General features: G+C 52.5%; 1 protein-coding gene across 3 annotated transcripts in view; it reads left to right on the top strand.

Annotated features, from left to right (window-relative positions):
* Positions 1-766: 766 nt before the first annotated feature.
* Positions 767-17,846, top strand: part of VWA2 (von Willebrand factor A domain containing 2) — a 41,491-nt gene continuing 24,411 nt past the window's right edge. Inside the window, exons 1-4 of one of the 3 annotated variants that reach the window (XM_028513161.2) lie at positions 767-1,146; positions 9,493-9,554; positions 15,292-15,366; positions 17,007-17,140. In XM_028513161.2, the coding sequence (XP_028368962.1) occupies positions 9,503-9,554; positions 15,292-15,366; positions 17,007-17,140 (261 nt within the window). In that variant the 5' untranslated portion in view covers positions 767-1,146; positions 9,493-9,502. Of the gene's footprint in view, positions 1,147-1,194; positions 1,835-9,492; positions 9,555-15,291; positions 15,367-17,006; positions 17,141-17,846 lie in introns of those variants that run through there. The other 2 variants (XM_036027331.1, XM_036027330.1) reach the window with 2 other exon arrangements.

The raw sequence follows: 17,846 nt of genomic DNA on the forward strand, positions 1-17,846 counted from the left end.
TATTAAAATTAAATCCACTTTTTTTTTTTTTTGCTTTTCAAATGGGGCTGCTAGAACATTTAAAATCACCCAAGTAGCTTGCATTACATTTGTCTGGGACAGGACCATCAGAGTCAGAGGTCTTGCCTGTTCACCATACGCACCCCACCGATCCCCAGCACTGAGCCCGCGGGCAAGCTCCCTGGCACAGGTGCTCCTGCCCTGTCGAAGCTGCTCTGGCAATGCTGGACGGGTTGGAAACCAGCTGAGAACCACAGGCGGAAAGGAAACATTTTTCAAAATTCTTTTAAAAGGAAAGGTGTAAAAACAAGAAAACCATTACTAGCAGATTGACATTCACAAGAATAATAGGAAGGGCACAGGGGAAAGGAAGCCGCAGTCTTCCTGGAGGGCAATTGAATAACACATTATCAGACGCCCTAAATTGCATGTACCCGACAGACGACAAACTTACCTTCTTGCAGTCTGAGTAATTGAGTAGAAAGCACACATGCCTAATTGCGTGATTAAAAGTAGAAGTTAATGTTTGACAACAGCAGATTGAGCACGTGGGAACCAGAGGTGCTAACGCACAGAAAGGTGCTGGAGAGGGAAGTGGAAAGCTGCTTAGGAGAAGACAGTCTGTGTGAAATGAATTTAAAGGAATGTACATCTTATATGAGTAGACGCCGGAAGAATATACACCATAAAATAGGAACAGTGATTATCGTTGGGCAGTGGAATAGGTGTGGTTTTTCAACTTGCTTACTGGTATTCTTTTTTTTTTTTTTTTTTTGCAATGAGCACACATTATGCAATGGCACTTTTTTGATGAGTATGAAACTACAGATTACTCAATTACAGCCACCGTTTATGGAGTGCTTATTATATAGGAGGCATTGTGCGATTTTGCATGGTGGCTTTTGAGTGTTAAAAGTCGGGCACCGTCTAGGCTTAAACAGGGATATTGGCTAAAAGGCCCGCTAATTACCGCGCAGTTCCCATGATAGGACAGCCAGGTACACAAATGACGATCTCCACGCCAAACAGAAACGATGCCAAAGTCAACATTCTCGCCTGAGTCTGAGCAATAAATCCTGCGGAGTCGACAGTGCGTAGCACAGCTCTCGCTGCTGCATCGCTTACAGCCTGGGGCCCCGCACAGGAGTAAGTACCTTCGTTTATTTGCCCACCTCGGCCAACCCCTTGTTAAAACACGGGAGGCGATGCAGGCGGGGTTCACAGAAGCGCCTGTTGCACTTTCCACGCCACGTTCTCCGCCTTCCCTCGCTGACAAATACAGGTGTTCCTTGTGGCTCCCACCCCGGGTGCCCCTCCGCGGACCAGCAGCGCCCCCTGGCCCCAGCCGTGCGCGCGCCCCGGGCAGCTCTGCTGGGTCCCGCCGTGCGCTTCTCGCCGTGTTTCTCCCGGGGAGTCAGAGCCCAGAGTTGTCTGCCTGCCGCAGGAGCCCTAGCGCCCAGGACCCCGTAGCGTGCCTGAAAGGGGCGCGGGTTGCTTACACTGGGCGCCAAGGGGACCAGCGGGTCCGGCCTCCAATCGCTCCTACCCAAAGCACGGAGACCGTGCGGCTCCGCGTGGACGCAGCGACATTGCGGGCTTTGTTTGGCATTGTCTCTGCTCACCTGAGCGCGGCCAGGAGGCCCGCGCGCCTCTCCTCTCCGGGCAGACAGTGTCCCGGGGAAGAACGCCCCAAGCGCACGCCTCCTCCGAGCTCCCCAGCTGCATTGGGGAGAACTGGCCTCGGTCTCGGGAGGGGGAGCGCAGAGGGTCCCTCAGTGACCCCTCCCTTGAGTCGCTGGCACTGGAGCAACGGGCTGAGGGGCAAGAACCGCAGGTAAGGGGACAGGGGCTCGGTGGTTGCGGGCGGAGGAGGGAACTTACATATTAAACCTGAGCTGCACGGCACAGTCACAGAAGGAGTTTGTCTTCTGAATCAGGGCTTGGGAACCGCCCCAAACCACACAACCCCTCCCGCATTATGGAGCATCTGCAGGTGTTACGTTACTCCAGTGCAGTTTTTCCCAGGCAGCCCAGGGCCCCCCACGGAAGTCTCTGCAAGCAGAGCCCATGATGGGCCCGCTGCCCGAGAGACTTGCTCTTGGGCAATGGGAAGTCCAGGGCGCTTGAACTGTACGGTGATTTCCCAAGCTGGGTACACCCCCCCCCACACACACACCTCGGCCCAACACCCGATCCAACCCTCCTTTCTGCTCCTTTCCAGCCCAGGGCCTGGCCCTTGGCCACCTGCTGGGACAGAGGTAAATGGGTGTATCTCCAAGTTGCACTTTTAAACTTGCCGAGAGGCCTCTGTTTAACAAATGGTGGGCACCCAGGCAGAAGCAAAGGGGAGGGGGCACCTTGCTGCCCTGTCCTTGTGGAATCGACGGCTGTCCAGCTAAGAGGGGCCTTTCAGTGGGGACACCATGCGGTGTGTGTGGTGTCTTGGAAATGAATAACTGGAACCTTACAATTTTCAAATTACAAAGCCATTTAGTTAAAAACAAACAAACAAACTAGAACCCCAGACCTGCCCCTGAGTGTTTTATACATTGAAGTCTAAAAATTCAAGCTCTGTTTGGCTTCCAGTGTGACATTGTAGTCAGAAATGTGAGTTCATTGAGAAGAGAGAAGGAACGAGCGGAAGAGTGAGAGGCGGCCCTGCCGTTGGCAGTGGCCGTGGGGGTGTGTTTGGAAAGGCTGCTGGCTCCCAGCGACCCGCAGCCTGCTCTTCTTGGCTGATGGGGTAATAAGTGCCACCGAGCACTTTTTTGGGTGGGCTAAGGCCCACCCTCTTCTCTTGTAGAAATCCAGCTCAGAGCCACTTGTTGATTGTTTAAGTAAGAACTTCCCAGAGTGGGTCCCCAGGCACGCCCCAGGGTGAGCGGGGAATGTCTCCTTCATCATACCTCTCTGTCTGACCAAAAACCATCTGCGACCTGTTTTCTTTGAATCTGGCTTTTGGTCTGCCATCTGGAGCTTGGAGTAGCTACCATGCCCCCTACCACAACACACCTGGGTCCCCTGGAATGAATCATGGTCAGATGCCCCGTGTCTTTACAGATAAGGAAACTGAGGCCCAGAGAGGGTGGAAGACTGCCCCGGGGCAAATGGGAAAGCCTGCCAGGAACCCGGACTCCTGGGTTTTTCACAAGCCTCATGAATGAAGGGCACAGTCATTAATTGGCAAGTGGTGATGTTGGGTGGAGATAAACTGCTGGTTCAAGTGCAAAAGCCTTTTGTTAAGAGTGTCCCCGCCAGGTGTGCATCTTACAGAGCATTGTCACTGCATCCCCAGCACCAGGGAGGGTGCTGGGCACGGGGTAGGTGCGTACTAGTTTTCACTGAATAAATGACATTTCATGTGATTAGATCAATGGCCGTGTCAGGAACCCTAAGAAGTGTTTTAGAGCAGTGGTCCTCAAACTCGTGTATTTCACAGATCAGTAAAAAAAAAAATAATGGTTTTAATTGGGAAGACTGTAACAGAATAGCTATTTTTTTGTGTATTTTTTTCTATTACACTTTGCATTCAATGTTAGTTTCAGATGGTACAATGAGAGTTTTTAAGAAGCCCTCTCATCATCTACAAGACTATGGGGGGTCACGGGGGGACCCTGCACAGGGGAGCAACACTCTGTCCGTGCAACACGCCCGCTGCAGCATCACCCCGTGCCCGCTCCCTGGGACAGCTGAGTGCACCTGAAGTTCTTCCTTTAGCCTCCCCCTCTGTCTTCTAAACAGCTCCGGACTGCTTACTTTTCCACCTGCAGAGCTACTTGCAGGGCTCCCCTGGACGTGATGACTATCTCGGAGCCCCCACTTCCTTTCCTGACCCCAAGCCCCTCCCCTTGAACGGGGCCTGCCTGGCCTCCATTGAGGAAACTCGGCCCTGGCCCAGGGGGCTGGTGCACTGTGGTCTCAGGTGATCCCGGCAACAACCTTCCCAGGTTAATAGAACAGGCGATGCCACCCCCATTTTTGAGAGGAGGACATGGAGAGACTGAAGTGAAGAAATGCACCAGCGTGGCTCATGCTCCGGCTCCTCGTATTCGATTAGTGCCCCCTGGGTGTCCTCTCTGTACTGCTCGCTTCTTGTCCCAGCCGAGCCGTCCGCCATCAGAAGACCTGGGCTTGACCCCGAGACGGTGGTTCGCTGGCTCTGGGACCTCGGGCCCCAACTCCTCCAAGGCCGTTTCCGTGTATAAGAATGGAAATGACCACGTCTACCCTTGGAGTTAGGACTGTTGTTACATGAAATTAACATATATAGGATCAGCATGTTTCACCATCGCACATTTGGAAAGTGCTTTGCCAACAGGAGGGAAGGTCGCACACTGTTTTGTAGAATGTTTACAACACTGCGTGAGTTTGTGAAACGGCGATTCTCCCCACTTGGCGGCGGAATGAATGGAGGCAGGGGAAGCTCTTGCTTGCGGAGTCGCTCAGCTGGCTCTACAAGCAGAGCTGGGCTGGAATTCAGGCTCTGGACTTCCTGTCCTGTGTGTGTGCTTCCCAGAGTCCCGAGGCAGTGAATTCGGGTCTTGTGCAACTTAAAGCATTTTCAGAGATCATCAAAACTGACATTACAATCTCTTCTGGCTGAAAATGATCTCTTAGGCCCTGCCTGGCATAGCTCAGTGGATTGAGCGCAAGCTGTGAACCAAAGCATCGCAGGTTCGATTCCCAGTCAGGGCACATGCCTGGGTTGCGGGCCATGGCCCCCAGCAACTGCACATTGATGTTTCTCTCTCTCTCTCTCCCTCCCTCCCTTCCCTCTCTAAAAATATATATATATATAATATATATTATATATATTATATATATATATATTTCTCTCTTAGCAGGTGGGGGGAGTATGGGAGGCTCCTCCACCTGTCTGCCCAGCTCTCGCCCCAACCATCGGGGAAGGCAAACAGCCCATTGTCCCTGGTGCTGACTGGTTGCCTCACTCAGGGGTTCTGACAACGTGTGATTCTTTTAGGGGGAGCAGATTGTTCCCTGAGCTGCTTTTAAAATGCTTTCCCTGCCTCATCCAAGTAGAAACATGCTGTTCACCTCCCTAGACTTCCCTGGGCAGGAAAGGTGCTTGTCCAGCTGCCTGGCCGGAAACTTCTACCGCTGATTCTAGTCTTCCTGTTCAGGCGCTGCCTGTTCTGGGAAAGGGCTCAGGTTTCCATCCTGGCCCATTGAAAAGAGGTTGCCAAGCACTAATCTAATATTTGGGGTAGGAATTGCATTTTGTAAGGAGGCGGAAGTGGTTTTTTTTTTCTCACCCTTCACTTATTTCATTTCTGATCATAGGGGAGAGGGTGGCCATTGTCCTGCAAAACTGCCTTTCGCTATCTCCAGTCCGCCCTGCTTTTTCCAAGGCAGACTTGTTCTGGCCTTGGTTCCTTCCTCTGCCCTGGGAAGTGTAATCCCAGAGTGCAGTGTTTTGTGGTGCCCGGCAGCAAATCCCACTCACCCACTGTCCCCAAATGCCACCAGTGCTGCGTGGAACCAGGATTTGCAGAGATTGGGGGGGGGGGGCACCTAAATCCATGTGTGAGAGTCGCAGGAGCCAGGAATATGCGTGGGATTAGCATGAGCAATGGAACAGACAAGAACAACTGTGATGGTACATGCATTTTGTAATGGAAAAGGCTTAACAAGGTGTACCTGGGAGCCAATGGTCTGTGCCCAGCGCCCCTGGGCTGCAGACAACTCCTGGCTACTTTGTAACAGAGCAGAGAGCTCTGGAAATCTGCCCCTGTGCGCCAGCATGGGGGTTGCTGGCAGGTTGTTAGCTGGGTGGAAAACCGCCACAGGGCGGGATTCGGGGTGGCAGACTTTTAATTACACTTCTGGTTCTCCATCCTGATTCCCCAGACTCAGGAAGGTAATGGATTGAACAGATCCCCCAGAGGCCGGAATGAAGTCTGAGTCTCTTATTAGCATATAACCTGGGCAAAACACTTAACTGTTCTATGCCTCAGTTTTCTCATCTGTGAAACGGGAGTACACTCTCACTGGCTGACCGTGAGGATTAGGAAAGAGAAGGCACAGAAGTTTGGAGCCTGGCAGCTTGTTGGTAGTAGCTGTTGGATTCCATTCTTTTAAAAGAGTTTTTAGAGGCCTGACGGGTGCGGCTCCATTGGCGGGGCGCTGTCCTGCAAAGTGGAAAGGTCACTGGCTTGATCCCCCGTCAGGGCGCATGCAGAGGCAACCAACTGATGTTTCTCTCTCTCTCTTTCTCCCTCCCTTCCCCTTTTGCTAAAAGTAAATAAAGACAGTCTTTAAAAAATTTTAAAAAGTTTTTAGATACAGGGTTGTATTTAGAATGTCAAATCAGTATTTCGAGAAAGTTTTGCTGCGTGAGGAGGGGAGAGAGAATAAACTGAGTACTTGAAACGACTGGGTGGGAACGGTGAGGGAAGAGTACTGTTCATACTGCACCAGCATCAAAATAGCTTCCTTCTCCTTTACTGGGGCACGAAAACGAATGGAGGGAGCACAGAGATTGATCTGGAAGTATCCCGCCTGTGATGGGCGGCAGGCAGTGTGGTGCTTCGCTTACCCGGCAGGCACCTCTGGTGCGGTGTGGGCAAGGTGACTGACCACAGGGCTGCGTTGGGGCAGGGGAGGCGCGGGCTGCTGAGGTCCCAGAGCCAGCCTCGTCCCACCCAAACCCTCAGGAGGAAGCCTTTGACTTTCCCATTGATTTGCAGATGCCCAGCGTAAGCTTTACTTTAATGAGCGGAAAGTTAGCAACATTCGCCTGGACAAGCAAGGACACATACTAGAGCAAGACAGCGTGGCTTAGGTTTGTTTCGTGGCAGAGGGGCGGCAGGAACCTTCCAGACTTCCTTCCACCTTGTCCTGGTGGCAGCCAGGGGAGGCTGCAGGAACCCTGGTTTTATAAAAAAAAATGAACAGCCCTGAGCCTCCCAGTCCTGCACGTGCCCAAGGTCAGAAGCGGTGACCCAGGAAATCATCCGGGACCCCAGGACTACAAAGCGTTGAGAAGCCTTTTACCTTTGCCCCGCACGGCCCCTTGTCCCCAGGCCCGGCTGTCGCCTGGCTGCCAGGTGGCAGGTGGGGACTTGTCCTGCGTCTGGTTTGTAGAGTAAGGGGAGAGAAAATGTGTCCCTGGGGGAAAGGGAAGTGCGTCATTGACGTGCATCCAGCTGGAAGCTAGCAGGAGCGCCCCGTAGGCTCTCTGCCCACCTTTCTCTTCTCGGCTGCCCCGCTCTCGCGATATTGAATCTCCGATTTCCACGTAGATTAGGCGAGGATGAGCCTCTTAGTCACCTGAAGCACGAAGACTATCTTAGCTGGCTGGTTTGTTTGACTTCATGGGTCTCGGAAGTGTTCTGAAGTCCAGTCAGCTGACTAATACAGTTGAGTAAGGTCTGACCACCATAGGTCCAGGAGGGACGGGCGATCCAATGGGGTTTTTAGAACCAGCAGACACCTGAGCAGCATCTGGGGCGACCTCCTCCCTGGTTTTGTAAGTCAGGGTCACACTGCATCAGACGAGAAGCGGGTGCTTCTGGATTCAGGGTGCAGGCTCTGCGTCACCACGGGCCAGGGGTGGCCCCTGCCTGCCAGGTATTCACTTACAGACAGGGTGCCATCTCAGTGTGGATGACGCTCTGAGCCGTGTGGCTCAGGCTGTGAGCTGGCTTGGGCTCCAGAAGTGGCGTGGAGGGTCCAGCGTGCAGGACCCTCCGTCTCCCGAGCCGCAGTGACCCGTTTATCTCCCGAGCTGAGTGTGGCTCATTCCCTCCAAGTGTCCTCTTTCCCGCCAGGCTGCCACCCTCTCCTTCCGTTCATTCCCCAGTTCCTGCTCCCTGTGGGTGGGATTGCAGGTGGGGGATGGGGTGGGGCTAGTGCTAACCCCATAGCACGGCCCCTCCGTTCATTCTCATCTCCAGTAGTTCCAAGTCAGGCCTGGCCATCGCAGCTTTATGAACATGAGTCGGGTCATTTGAAACCTTTCCACAGAGGGATCGACATTTTCTGGGTGGCTGATTTTTCAAGGCAGCCACGCCCCTCGGCCTGCGCAGCGAGTCCTCTGAAATCAGAGTTGTTTTGTTCGTGCAGCCGGGAGGTTGGGCGAGCGGGAGTTTGTGGGAGAGCTCACTCGAGTGCAGGGTAACGCCGAGGCAGTTCGGCCTGCTGCTAGAGATGACCAGGAGGCTCCGGCGTGTGTTTCAGAGAACCAGTGTCCCTTGGGGGCGAGGTGGGGAGGGCAGGTTGAAAGGCCCAGGACACCTAGAGGAAGACTTGGGGTTCCTGCCCTGTTATCCAGCATCTTAGATGCAGGAGAGTGGCACCTATGTAAGATGTTGAAGGGACTTTCTGAGCGGGGGTGCAATCAGGGTGAAGTGAGTTTCCCACTGCACCCTTGGGTGCCACATGAAGTGACTGGCCTTCTCTCTCTGCCCTCGTCTCTAGAACGTGGGGTTCCCCGGACCCCTATTTCCCTTTCCAAATCTCTGCCTGGGGTTTTTCTCTTCCGAGATTTCTCTTACGTGGGTGTCGGTGTTATGCGCTTAACGGAAGGAAACTCTAGTAAGACCTATGGGGGACATTGGCTCGTCCGAGTCTTTTCTTAAAGGGCAAGTTCAATGCAGAGAAAGTGCAGGGTGAGATCCTGTATACATTGGATCCCTCACGGCAAAAAGTAGGATTTCCAGACTCTACTGTCGAGATAATTTTAGATATTCCCCTGCTAAATGATACTGGGGGGAAAGTCTACATTTCACTCTGTACAGCCTTTCGGTTCTTACACTACTTGTGCACTTGCTAAAACTTCAGGTCATCTGAATCATCATCAGATCTTTGTGACTGAAGAGAGAAGGATACATTTCCTAGGCCTGGCAGCTAACGGCAGAAGGACACCTCAGGTGTGTGCCCTTAAGGAAGCAAAGTTGCAGTTAGTTTCTTATTAAAAGCTCTCACTTTTCACACTGATACTTCCCTGGGAAACTGATAAATGCCTGGGCTCCATGGAACTGAATTTTACCTGTACTATAAGCATTCTTAGGCAATAAAAAACTTAGAGAATTTGTTTCTTCCTCAGCCACATTGCTGTTTATAAATAACTTAGAAAGTGCAGGCGTGGTGACTTTTCTAGTTTTCATAAAACAAAGGTACTGAAATAAAATCTTCAAGTCAAGATCCTGTCTCTTAATTCTAGTCTAGACACAGGGCTTGCTCCTTGCCCGGGTCTGGGAAGGAGCCTCGGGGGAGGGGCTTGGGGTGGTTGGGTGTCCGGGGAAGACATTAGACTGTCCTTTAAAATCAAAGTGACTGGAGTAAAGTCTCCTGTGGCTTTTAGGAATCTGGGATTCCTCCAGGCTACTGCAGTCATTATGGTGAGGAGGGGCCCCTGGGGTCATACTGGTACCTTGAGGAGGCTGGGTATGGTCATCTCGTTTGGATGTGCGACTTGGGGAGCTCACGGAGATCTTTGCTGTTGCTTTTTTTCTTGTCCCGGCGCTGTAGTCCCATCAACATGCCCCCTGTGCTGTTGCTGGAAGTCGTCTGCATCCTCCTGTTTGCTGGAGGTAAGCGTTTGTGCCGGGGGGCGGGCGGTGAGGTGCTGAGGGGGTTGGTTTGTCTCGCATCCTGTCACCCTTAACATCTGCAAGTCTCTTGCCTGCCTCTGAGTCTGTCCACTCCACGGCCCCCTGCGGGGTCCGTGCCCCACCATCTCACGCCCGGACCACCACCGAGGTAGCCTCCCGGCTGGTCTCCCTGGGTCTCCTCCGGCCCCATCTCCGCGCAGCAACCATGTCAGAGTGCAAATCCGATCCTGTCTGGATCCCTCCCCATTCCCACCCACTGCCGGCCACTTTTAGGGAATGTCCCATTGCTCTTAGAGGCCCTGCCTGATCTGGCCCCACAGCCACCGTTAGTCCTCTCTGGTGGCCCCTCCGCACGCTCTCTGCTGCAGCCCCCCCCCTTCCTGCCCAGCACCCTTTCTCCCTCCTGCCCTAGAAATTCCCAGTTAGGGTGGCCCCTCTCCCTGGATCACGGCCTTACCCCAACACTGCCACTCTGGTAAACTCCTACTCACCCTTCAGCACCCAGCGTGTTTCCCCCTGCACCCCCAATCAGGCCAGGTGCCCCTGTTAAAACCTCCTGGAGCCTTGGACCCTTGGCTATGGAGCACTTCACACAGCTAGGACTTTATTTCTGTGTGAAGTTTTAAAAATGAGAGTCCATCTTCTCTACCGGATACAAGCTCCGTGAGAAAGAGACTCTGCATTTTCTTCGTTTGCCCCTGTGTGTGATCTCGGCGCCCGGCACTGGGCCTGGCGTGTGCTTGGTGCTCACAAAGCCGATCTTCCCACTTCGTCCTTCCCAAGCTCTAGCTCAGTGAGACACGAGTAGGAAGGAATAGGTGTGGTTTGCGATTCTCATGGCCAGAGCGGCCAGCTGTCTGAGTCTAGCTCGGGAGCTTCCTGCTGTCTCTGAGCTGCTCTCCTGCACTCACTTCCTGCCTGGTCTGTGTCTCAGTGAGCAGGTGCATGCACTGTCTCTGCTGAGTTGACTGCTGTCACCACCTGCCTGTTCCCCGGAGCCTGGGGGAGGTGAGAGAGGTTGGAAGAACAGGGATGGTTGCTCCGCTCACCTGTTCCCCCTCTACCCCATGCAGGTGACAGTGTAGCACAGTCCCTTCATGGTCAGGACACTGGGGAGAGATGGGACGTGTTTGGCTCCAGGGCCTGAACATGGTGCCTGAAGGCCCAGACACAGTGAAGTCCCGCTCCGGCTCACCCCGGAACTTCTCCTTTGTGGCCCTGACCATGTCACAGAACCCTTGAGCTGACCGTCCTGAGTTGTACAGATGAGGCAGGGGAGGCCCAGAGAGGCTGTGTGACTTGTCCAGGGTCACACAGCTATTGATAACAGAGCTGAAATGAAAACCCAAGTCTCCTGATTCCCAGGCTGGCACCACTGCTCTGGTCTCCCTGTGGGACAGATAAGAAGGTGCAGGAATTCTCTCTCCGAGCCTTGGCTACAGTGAAAGGGCTTCAGCAGATTAGTGATTCTCCTTAGCACCCCCGACCCCTGCAAGGAGATCCAAGTTCTGGCGCCCAGGCAGGTGGTCTTCAGAGGCTAAAACAGCGATCATCCGTTCACTGGCTCCCTCTGCCAGAGGCCTCCTCTGCAGGGTCCTGAGGTCATTTCAGAGGCGAGCAGGGGAAGCATCATCCAGGCACCAGGAGGGCTCCCCAGAAGCCCGACACCTGCTGTGGCAGCTGAGCGCATGGCACAGAGGCGCATTAGCTGAGTGACATCTTTAGTAAGTGGTCTCCAGTCATGGCAGTCCTGTCGCTCCCATCTGGGGACACAGCTGGCCTGTCTCTAGCTGGGGGATTTGCTGCTAAGAGCTTTAGAAAGGAGCAGTGTTTTCTTGATGGGCATTAGGGATTCCTCAGCTCCTGGGCCCTTTGCCAGGAATTCATGGGCTCGTTCAGGAAACCTTGGTGCCCGCCTGCTGTGTGCAGAGAGCTGGGCGAGGCCCTGCGGAGGACAGGCCCTGCGGAGGAGATGTTCCTGCCTGCCCCGGGGAGCTTCTGGGGCGGAAGGGCCACGGCAGCATCACCCCCTTATGGGATGGGAGGTAGCGGGGCCCCACAAGTTGGCAAGATTTTGACATCTGAATGCAATGAAGCAGAAAGCCTCTTTGCTAGGATGACAACTTGCTGAATTATTGAGTGATTTTTGTGTTCTTTTTGGGGGTGGAGGGGGTAGGAAGTGTTATCCTGCCTCTATGCCAACATCTGCCATTTATGATGGAAGTAGACAATTTTCACTCCTTGAATTCAGTCTACTGCGTGTATTTATGGTTTATGTCTTATTTCTGCCTCTGGTGGCGGAACAGCAGGGACCACTGCACGCTGTCTTAGACCTCCTGGAAGGTACTTGCCGGACAGCTTTGCACTGTGGAGCTAAGTGCTGGGTCAGCATATTGATTGGCCTAGAACTGTCTTCCCTGTGAGCGGAGATGGGGGGAGGGCATATCAGGTCAGGAGAAACAGCTCAGAGATTACGGTGGGGAGGTGGCAGGGGGAGGACGAGAAGCCAGTTTAGTTTACCCTGGGGAGCAGGAAAAGGAGAGGAGCCCAGGAGGAGCCACAAACAAGGGGCATCCCCCCCAGAGCCTGGCGCCATCTTTCAGTGCCTCCCTCCTGATCACTTCTTTGGCAGGTGCGAACCCCCATGAGCCCAACTTCCTTGCATTGTACAATCACCCCCTCCACCCCAGTCCTTGGCAACCTCTCTTTCACCTCTGTCCCCAGCAGCGGCCCACGCTGATGGCCCTTCCTCTGCCCCCTCTGTGGCCCAGTCTGCTCCTGGGCCATGCACACCCCAGCTTGGTTTCCTCTGTGCTAACCCACCAGCCCTCGCCCTGTGCACAGAGCACCCTGTCACCAGACACAGACCACGTGCAGTCAACTTTTCAGATTACCTCTCTAAGCGACGCCCTCATTGCTCTCAAACTTGATTTTGTCAAATTGTTACCGATTGTTCTCATACACCATTTTGCAGGTTTACCAGGTATCATATAAAAGAATGAAAACCATCCACGAACTTCCTACCCCCAAACTTATTAGCCCTTGTTCATGTTAATGGCATTGGACGAACACGTCGGCATTCACTCATAGACCTGTCCCTCTGGACATTTGTTACCTCCAGAGTCCCTCTATCACAAGTAACGTGGAAGGCAGTGTCTCAACGCACACTTTTCCTTCTCCAAAGCCTTGTTCCCAGGTGGGGCACCATGTAGTCGAAGAGTGAACGCATTTTTATGGAGCTTAATGTATTTGGCCACACGACTTTCCAAAAGAGGACTTCCAGGCAAGATGGAGGTGTAGGTAGACACACAGTGCCTCCTTGCACAACCAAAAGAAGGACAACAACAAATTTAAAAACAAAAAACAACCAGAACTGCCAGAAAATCAATCTGTATGGAAGTCCGACAACCAAGGAGTTAAAGAAGAAACACTCACCCAGACTGGTAGGAGGGGTGGAGATGGGCAGCCGGGCGGAGAGGACTTGCGGTGAGGTGGTGGCTGGTGGAGCAGATGGTCCCACATTCGAGTGCAGATAGACCAGGAGGAACAACTAGGGAGCGAGACGGACCATGCAACCCAAGGTCCCAGCACGGGGAAATAAAGCCTCAAATCTCTGACTGAAAACACCTGTGGGGGTTGAGGCAGCAGTGGGAGAAACTCCCAGCCTCATGTGAGAGTTCATTGGAGAGACCCACAGGGTCCTAGAATGTACACAAGCCCACCCACCTGGGAATCAGCACCAGAAGGGCCCACTTTGCTGGTGGGTGGTGGGGGAAGTGACTGAAATCCGGCAGAGGGCAGAGCAAGTGGCATCGTTCCCTCTCGGACCCCTCCCCCACATACAACGTCAGAACGCAGCAATGTGGGTTGGCTCGCCCTGACAAACACCTAAGGCTCCGCCCCTCACTATGTAACAGGTGCGTCAAGACAAAAAGAAAATGCCCCAAATGAAAGACCAGATCAAAGCTCCAGAAAAAATACACTGAGCAATGAAGAGACAGCCAACCTATCAGATGCACAGTTCAAAACACTGGTGATCAGGATGCTCAAGAATTGGTTGAATTTGGTCGCAAATTAGATGAAAAAATGAAGGCTATGCTAAGTGAAATAAAGGAAAATGTACAGGAAACCAATAGTGATGGGAAGGAAACTGGGACTCAGATCAATGGAGTGGACCAGAAGGAACAAAGAAACAATCAGAAAAGAATGAAGAAACAAGAATTCAAAAAAATGAGGACAGGCTTAGGAACTTCCAGGACATCTTTAAATGTTCCAACATCTGAGTTATAGAGGTACCAGAAGAAGAGGAAGAACAAGAAATTGAAAACTCATTTGAACAAATAATGAAGGAGAACTTCCCCAATCTGGCAAAGGAAATAGACTTCCAGGAAGTCCAGGAAGCTCAGAGTCCCAAAGAAGTTGGACCCAAGGAGGAACACACCAAGGCACATCATAATTACATTACCAAAGATGAAAGAGAAGGAGAGAATCTTAAAAGTAGCAAGAGAAAAGGAGACAGTTACCTACAAAGGAGTTCCTATTAGACTATCAACTGATTTCTCAAAAGAAACCTTTCAGGCAAGAAGGGGCTGGAAAGAAGTATTGCAAGTCATGAAAGGCAATGACCTACACCTGAGATGATTCACTACAGCAAAGCTATCATTTATAATAGAAAGGCAGATAAAGTGCTTCTCAGATAAGGTCAAGTCAAAGGAGTTCCTCATCACCAAGCCCTTATTATATGAAATGTTAAAGGGACTTATCTGAGAAAAAGAAGATAAAAAATATGAACAGTAAAATGACAACAAACTCACAGCTATTGACAACCGAACCTCAAACAAACAAACTAAGCAAACAACTAGAACAGAAACTAGAATCACAGAAATGGAGATCACATGGAGGGTTATCAGTGGGGGAGTGGGAGGGGGAGAGGAGGGGAGAAGGTACAGAGAATAAGTAGCATAGATGGTAGGTAGAAAATAGGCAGGGGAAGGGTAAGAATAGCATGGGAAATGTAGAAGCCAAAGAACTTATATGTACGACACATGGACATGAACTGAAGGGAGGGAATGCGGGTGGGAGGGGGTGTGCAGGACAGAGGGGAATAAATGGGGGAAAATGGAACAACTTTAATAGCATAATCAATAAAATATATTTAAAAGAAAAAGAAAAAAAGCTTTCCAAAAGGGTTGTACCTGCTTACAGTGCCACCACTGGAAATTTTTCCTGAATTCAGCTTTCCCAGTTACATTTAAATTTAGAAATTTCACATTTAAAATGGTATCTTATTGTTGGAGTTGCAGCATTTTATCATTGTGCTTTTCTGTGAGTTCTCTTTCTCCTGAGCTCTCTTTTTCTCCTGAGTTCTCTTTCTCCTGAGTTCTCTGCTCACGTCCAAGGTTCATCTCTCTGGCCTTCGGCGGAGAACCCGGTTATTATGGCCGACCAAGGGTAAAACTCATTTGGCTCCTCATCACCCCTCTGTGTGTAGTTTTTAATCTTTCTCTTCAAACACAAAGGTACCTGATCTGAGAGGGGTAATTGGGGGGTTCCTTTATGCTCTCCATCTAGCAATTTTTGAGCTACAGTGTCATTAGGCTCCTCCACATGCCTGTCTCCCTTCTTATTACCTGCTTACCCCCTCACCTAACGCAGAGACGGGGACTCCTCCTGCTCCGTCTCCAGTAATGACTGCTTCTGGTGTCTTCTCTCCCAGCGCCCCCCTCCCTCCCCCTGCAGGAGGTCCACGTCGGCAGGGAGACCGCTGGGAAGATCTCGGCTGCCAGCAAACGTAAGTGCATGCTTTAGCCAAGCCTCCAGACGCCCACTGCAGCCTCTTTGTGACCGACCCATGGGAAGCCATGTCCCTCCAGACAGTGTCCACCCCACACCCGTCTTCCTTTTCCACTGCTGCCAGAGCCGGTCTCGCAAAACGGGCCTGACCATGTTCCTCTCCTGAGTGAATACCCGTCCATGGTGAATCCCTGATGCCAAGTTTCTGAAACCGTTTTTAAAATTTATTTTTCATGTTTCAGCGACAGTTTACTCTAAATATTATCTTGCTTTTGGTTTCAGGCGTACAGCCTAGTGGCTAGACAATCGATCATGTACTTTCCAAGGTGATCCCTGATATTTCCAGTGGGCACCCAGTGCCGTGCACAGTTGTCACAGTGTCATCCACTCCCTCCTCTGCGCTGTGCTCCGTCACACCCCAGGACTGCCCTGTGACTGCGGTCTGCGCTTCTCAGTTGCGTCCCGAGTTTCGCCCAGTCCCCCATGCCTCCTCCCCTCTGGCAACGGCCAGTCTGTTCTCTGTCTGTGGGTCTGTTTCTGTTCGGTTTGTTCACTTATTTTGTTTTAGATGCTACACGTAAGGGAAGTCGCAGGGTCTTTGTTTTTCCCTGAAGGACTGATTTCACCTGTCGCCAGGTTCCTTGGCCTGTGCTTCAGGCCTTCTGTTGGTGACCACTGTCTGTCCACCCAACCAGCCTCGTCTGCGGCCGCATTCCTTCCCCTCCCGCCCTGCTTGGCCTTCCTTCCCCACGCTCAAGCCGCGGCAGCCCATTCCAGGGCCCCTGCACATCCCGCCCTTCCCTCTCTGGCGAAACTGCCTTCCTTTGCTGCCTTCTGGGTGGCACCATGTCACCGCTGCTTCTCTGACTTCCTCTGTCTTGCATCTTTGTGGCGATTTGAGCTTTGAACTCTGGAGCCACACAGCCTGGACTTGGGTCCCGGCTGCACCGCTTCCCAGGACTCAGTCCTTAGGAATGTTACCGAATCGCCCTGCGCCCTGCCTTTCTCAGCTCTCCAGTGGGAATAAACCTCCTAAATCTACTTAGGGGTGGGGGTGTGGGGCTGCGGGGCTGACAGCTAAATGATACGGGGTGTCTTTATGAGGTGACGGAAAACGTTCCAAAATGGACTGAGATGATGATGATGGAATAAAACTGTTAAAAAACTTCAAACAATAGTCATCTAAGGGCGCATGTGAGAATGAAGCCATTTGGTGCATATACAGCGTTCAGAGTGGCACCTGGCTCACGGGAAAGACGCAGTCAGTGCCGGGTGTTATTACCTGAAGTCCTGGGTGATGTGACCTCTGGTACCAGGGTGCCTGGCTGTGTCCCAGACTAGACTGTGGTCCCTGAGGGTAGGGACCAGGGCTGTTCACATCGCTCCCTGGCCCAGCAGCCCCTCCTGGCACGCGGCTCCGTTGGCGGTGTTGAGTTAGCCCCTCCCATTAGTACAGACTTTCACAGAAGGGCCCCTGCCCTGACCTTGCCCAGTGTGACTTCCTTCTCGGACCTCAGAGGAGCAGCCGCTGAGCCACCACAGGGTCGCTCCTGCCTCCTCTCTGCTCAGGGAGTGAGACCCTCTTGGGACCCCACGGCAAGGAAGCTGATTGTCACGCATCTGTCCCCACTCCCCTAGTTACGTGGTGCTCGGCTGCGGTGGACATCCTGTTTCTGATGGATGGCTCTCACAGCATCGGGAAAGGGAGCTTCGAAAGGGCCAAGCACTTTGCCATCACGGTGTGTGACGCTCTGGACATCAGCCCCGACAGAGTGAGTACAAGTCTTCCAGTGTCTGTAGGCAGAGTGTCTTTGGTTGCAAGTGACAGAAATCCAGTGCTAAGCAGGAGAGGGCATATTTCCTGGCTTGTGGGAGTGGGGAGACCAAGCACGGTGGGATCCAAGGGTTCTGTCCCCCTTTTTCTTCTCTCAGGTTTGCTTTCCACAGTTGGCTTCCTTTCCAGGCAGGTTTTCCACACGCAGCACAGTTGCCCTGCATTGTCCCTCAAGCTAGGGACACCAGCAGGAAGAAAGTGGCCTTCTTTCCCTGCTGCTGGTGGAAGGCCCAGCGAGGACTCTGACTGGGCAGGCGTAGGTCACATGACAGTTCCTTACCCGATCACAGGAGTTCAAAGGGAGAGATCTTCTGGCCAGACCGGAAGCAGTACTCATTCAAGTTCAAGGGGTGGTAGTGGGCACCCTGATTTGGTTTCTCACTAGAAAGATGTTGTGTTTGCACCACAGTGGCCGGGGAAAGAGTGTAACTACCTCCTAAGACTAGAATCTCAGTACGAAGCACAGGTTCTACCCTCTCTGTTCCTGTGAAAGGCGCTACTCCTGCCCCAGGGAATGCAGCCAGGGTGTTTGTTCTTCCTGGCTCCAGAGAGGAGGTTTTAAATATCCGCGGAGTGTGCTAGCTGTGGCTCTTGTGGCTCAAAGAAGGGCCGCCTTGGAAAAACTCAGTAGAAAAATGGGCGGT

This window comes from Phyllostomus discolor, chromosome 5, assembly GCF_004126475.2.
Source record: "Phyllostomus discolor isolate MPI-MPIP mPhyDis1 chromosome 5, mPhyDis1.pri.v3, whole genome shotgun sequence".
Taxonomy (NCBI): Eukaryota; Metazoa; Chordata; class Mammalia; order Chiroptera; family Phyllostomidae; genus Phyllostomus; species Phyllostomus discolor.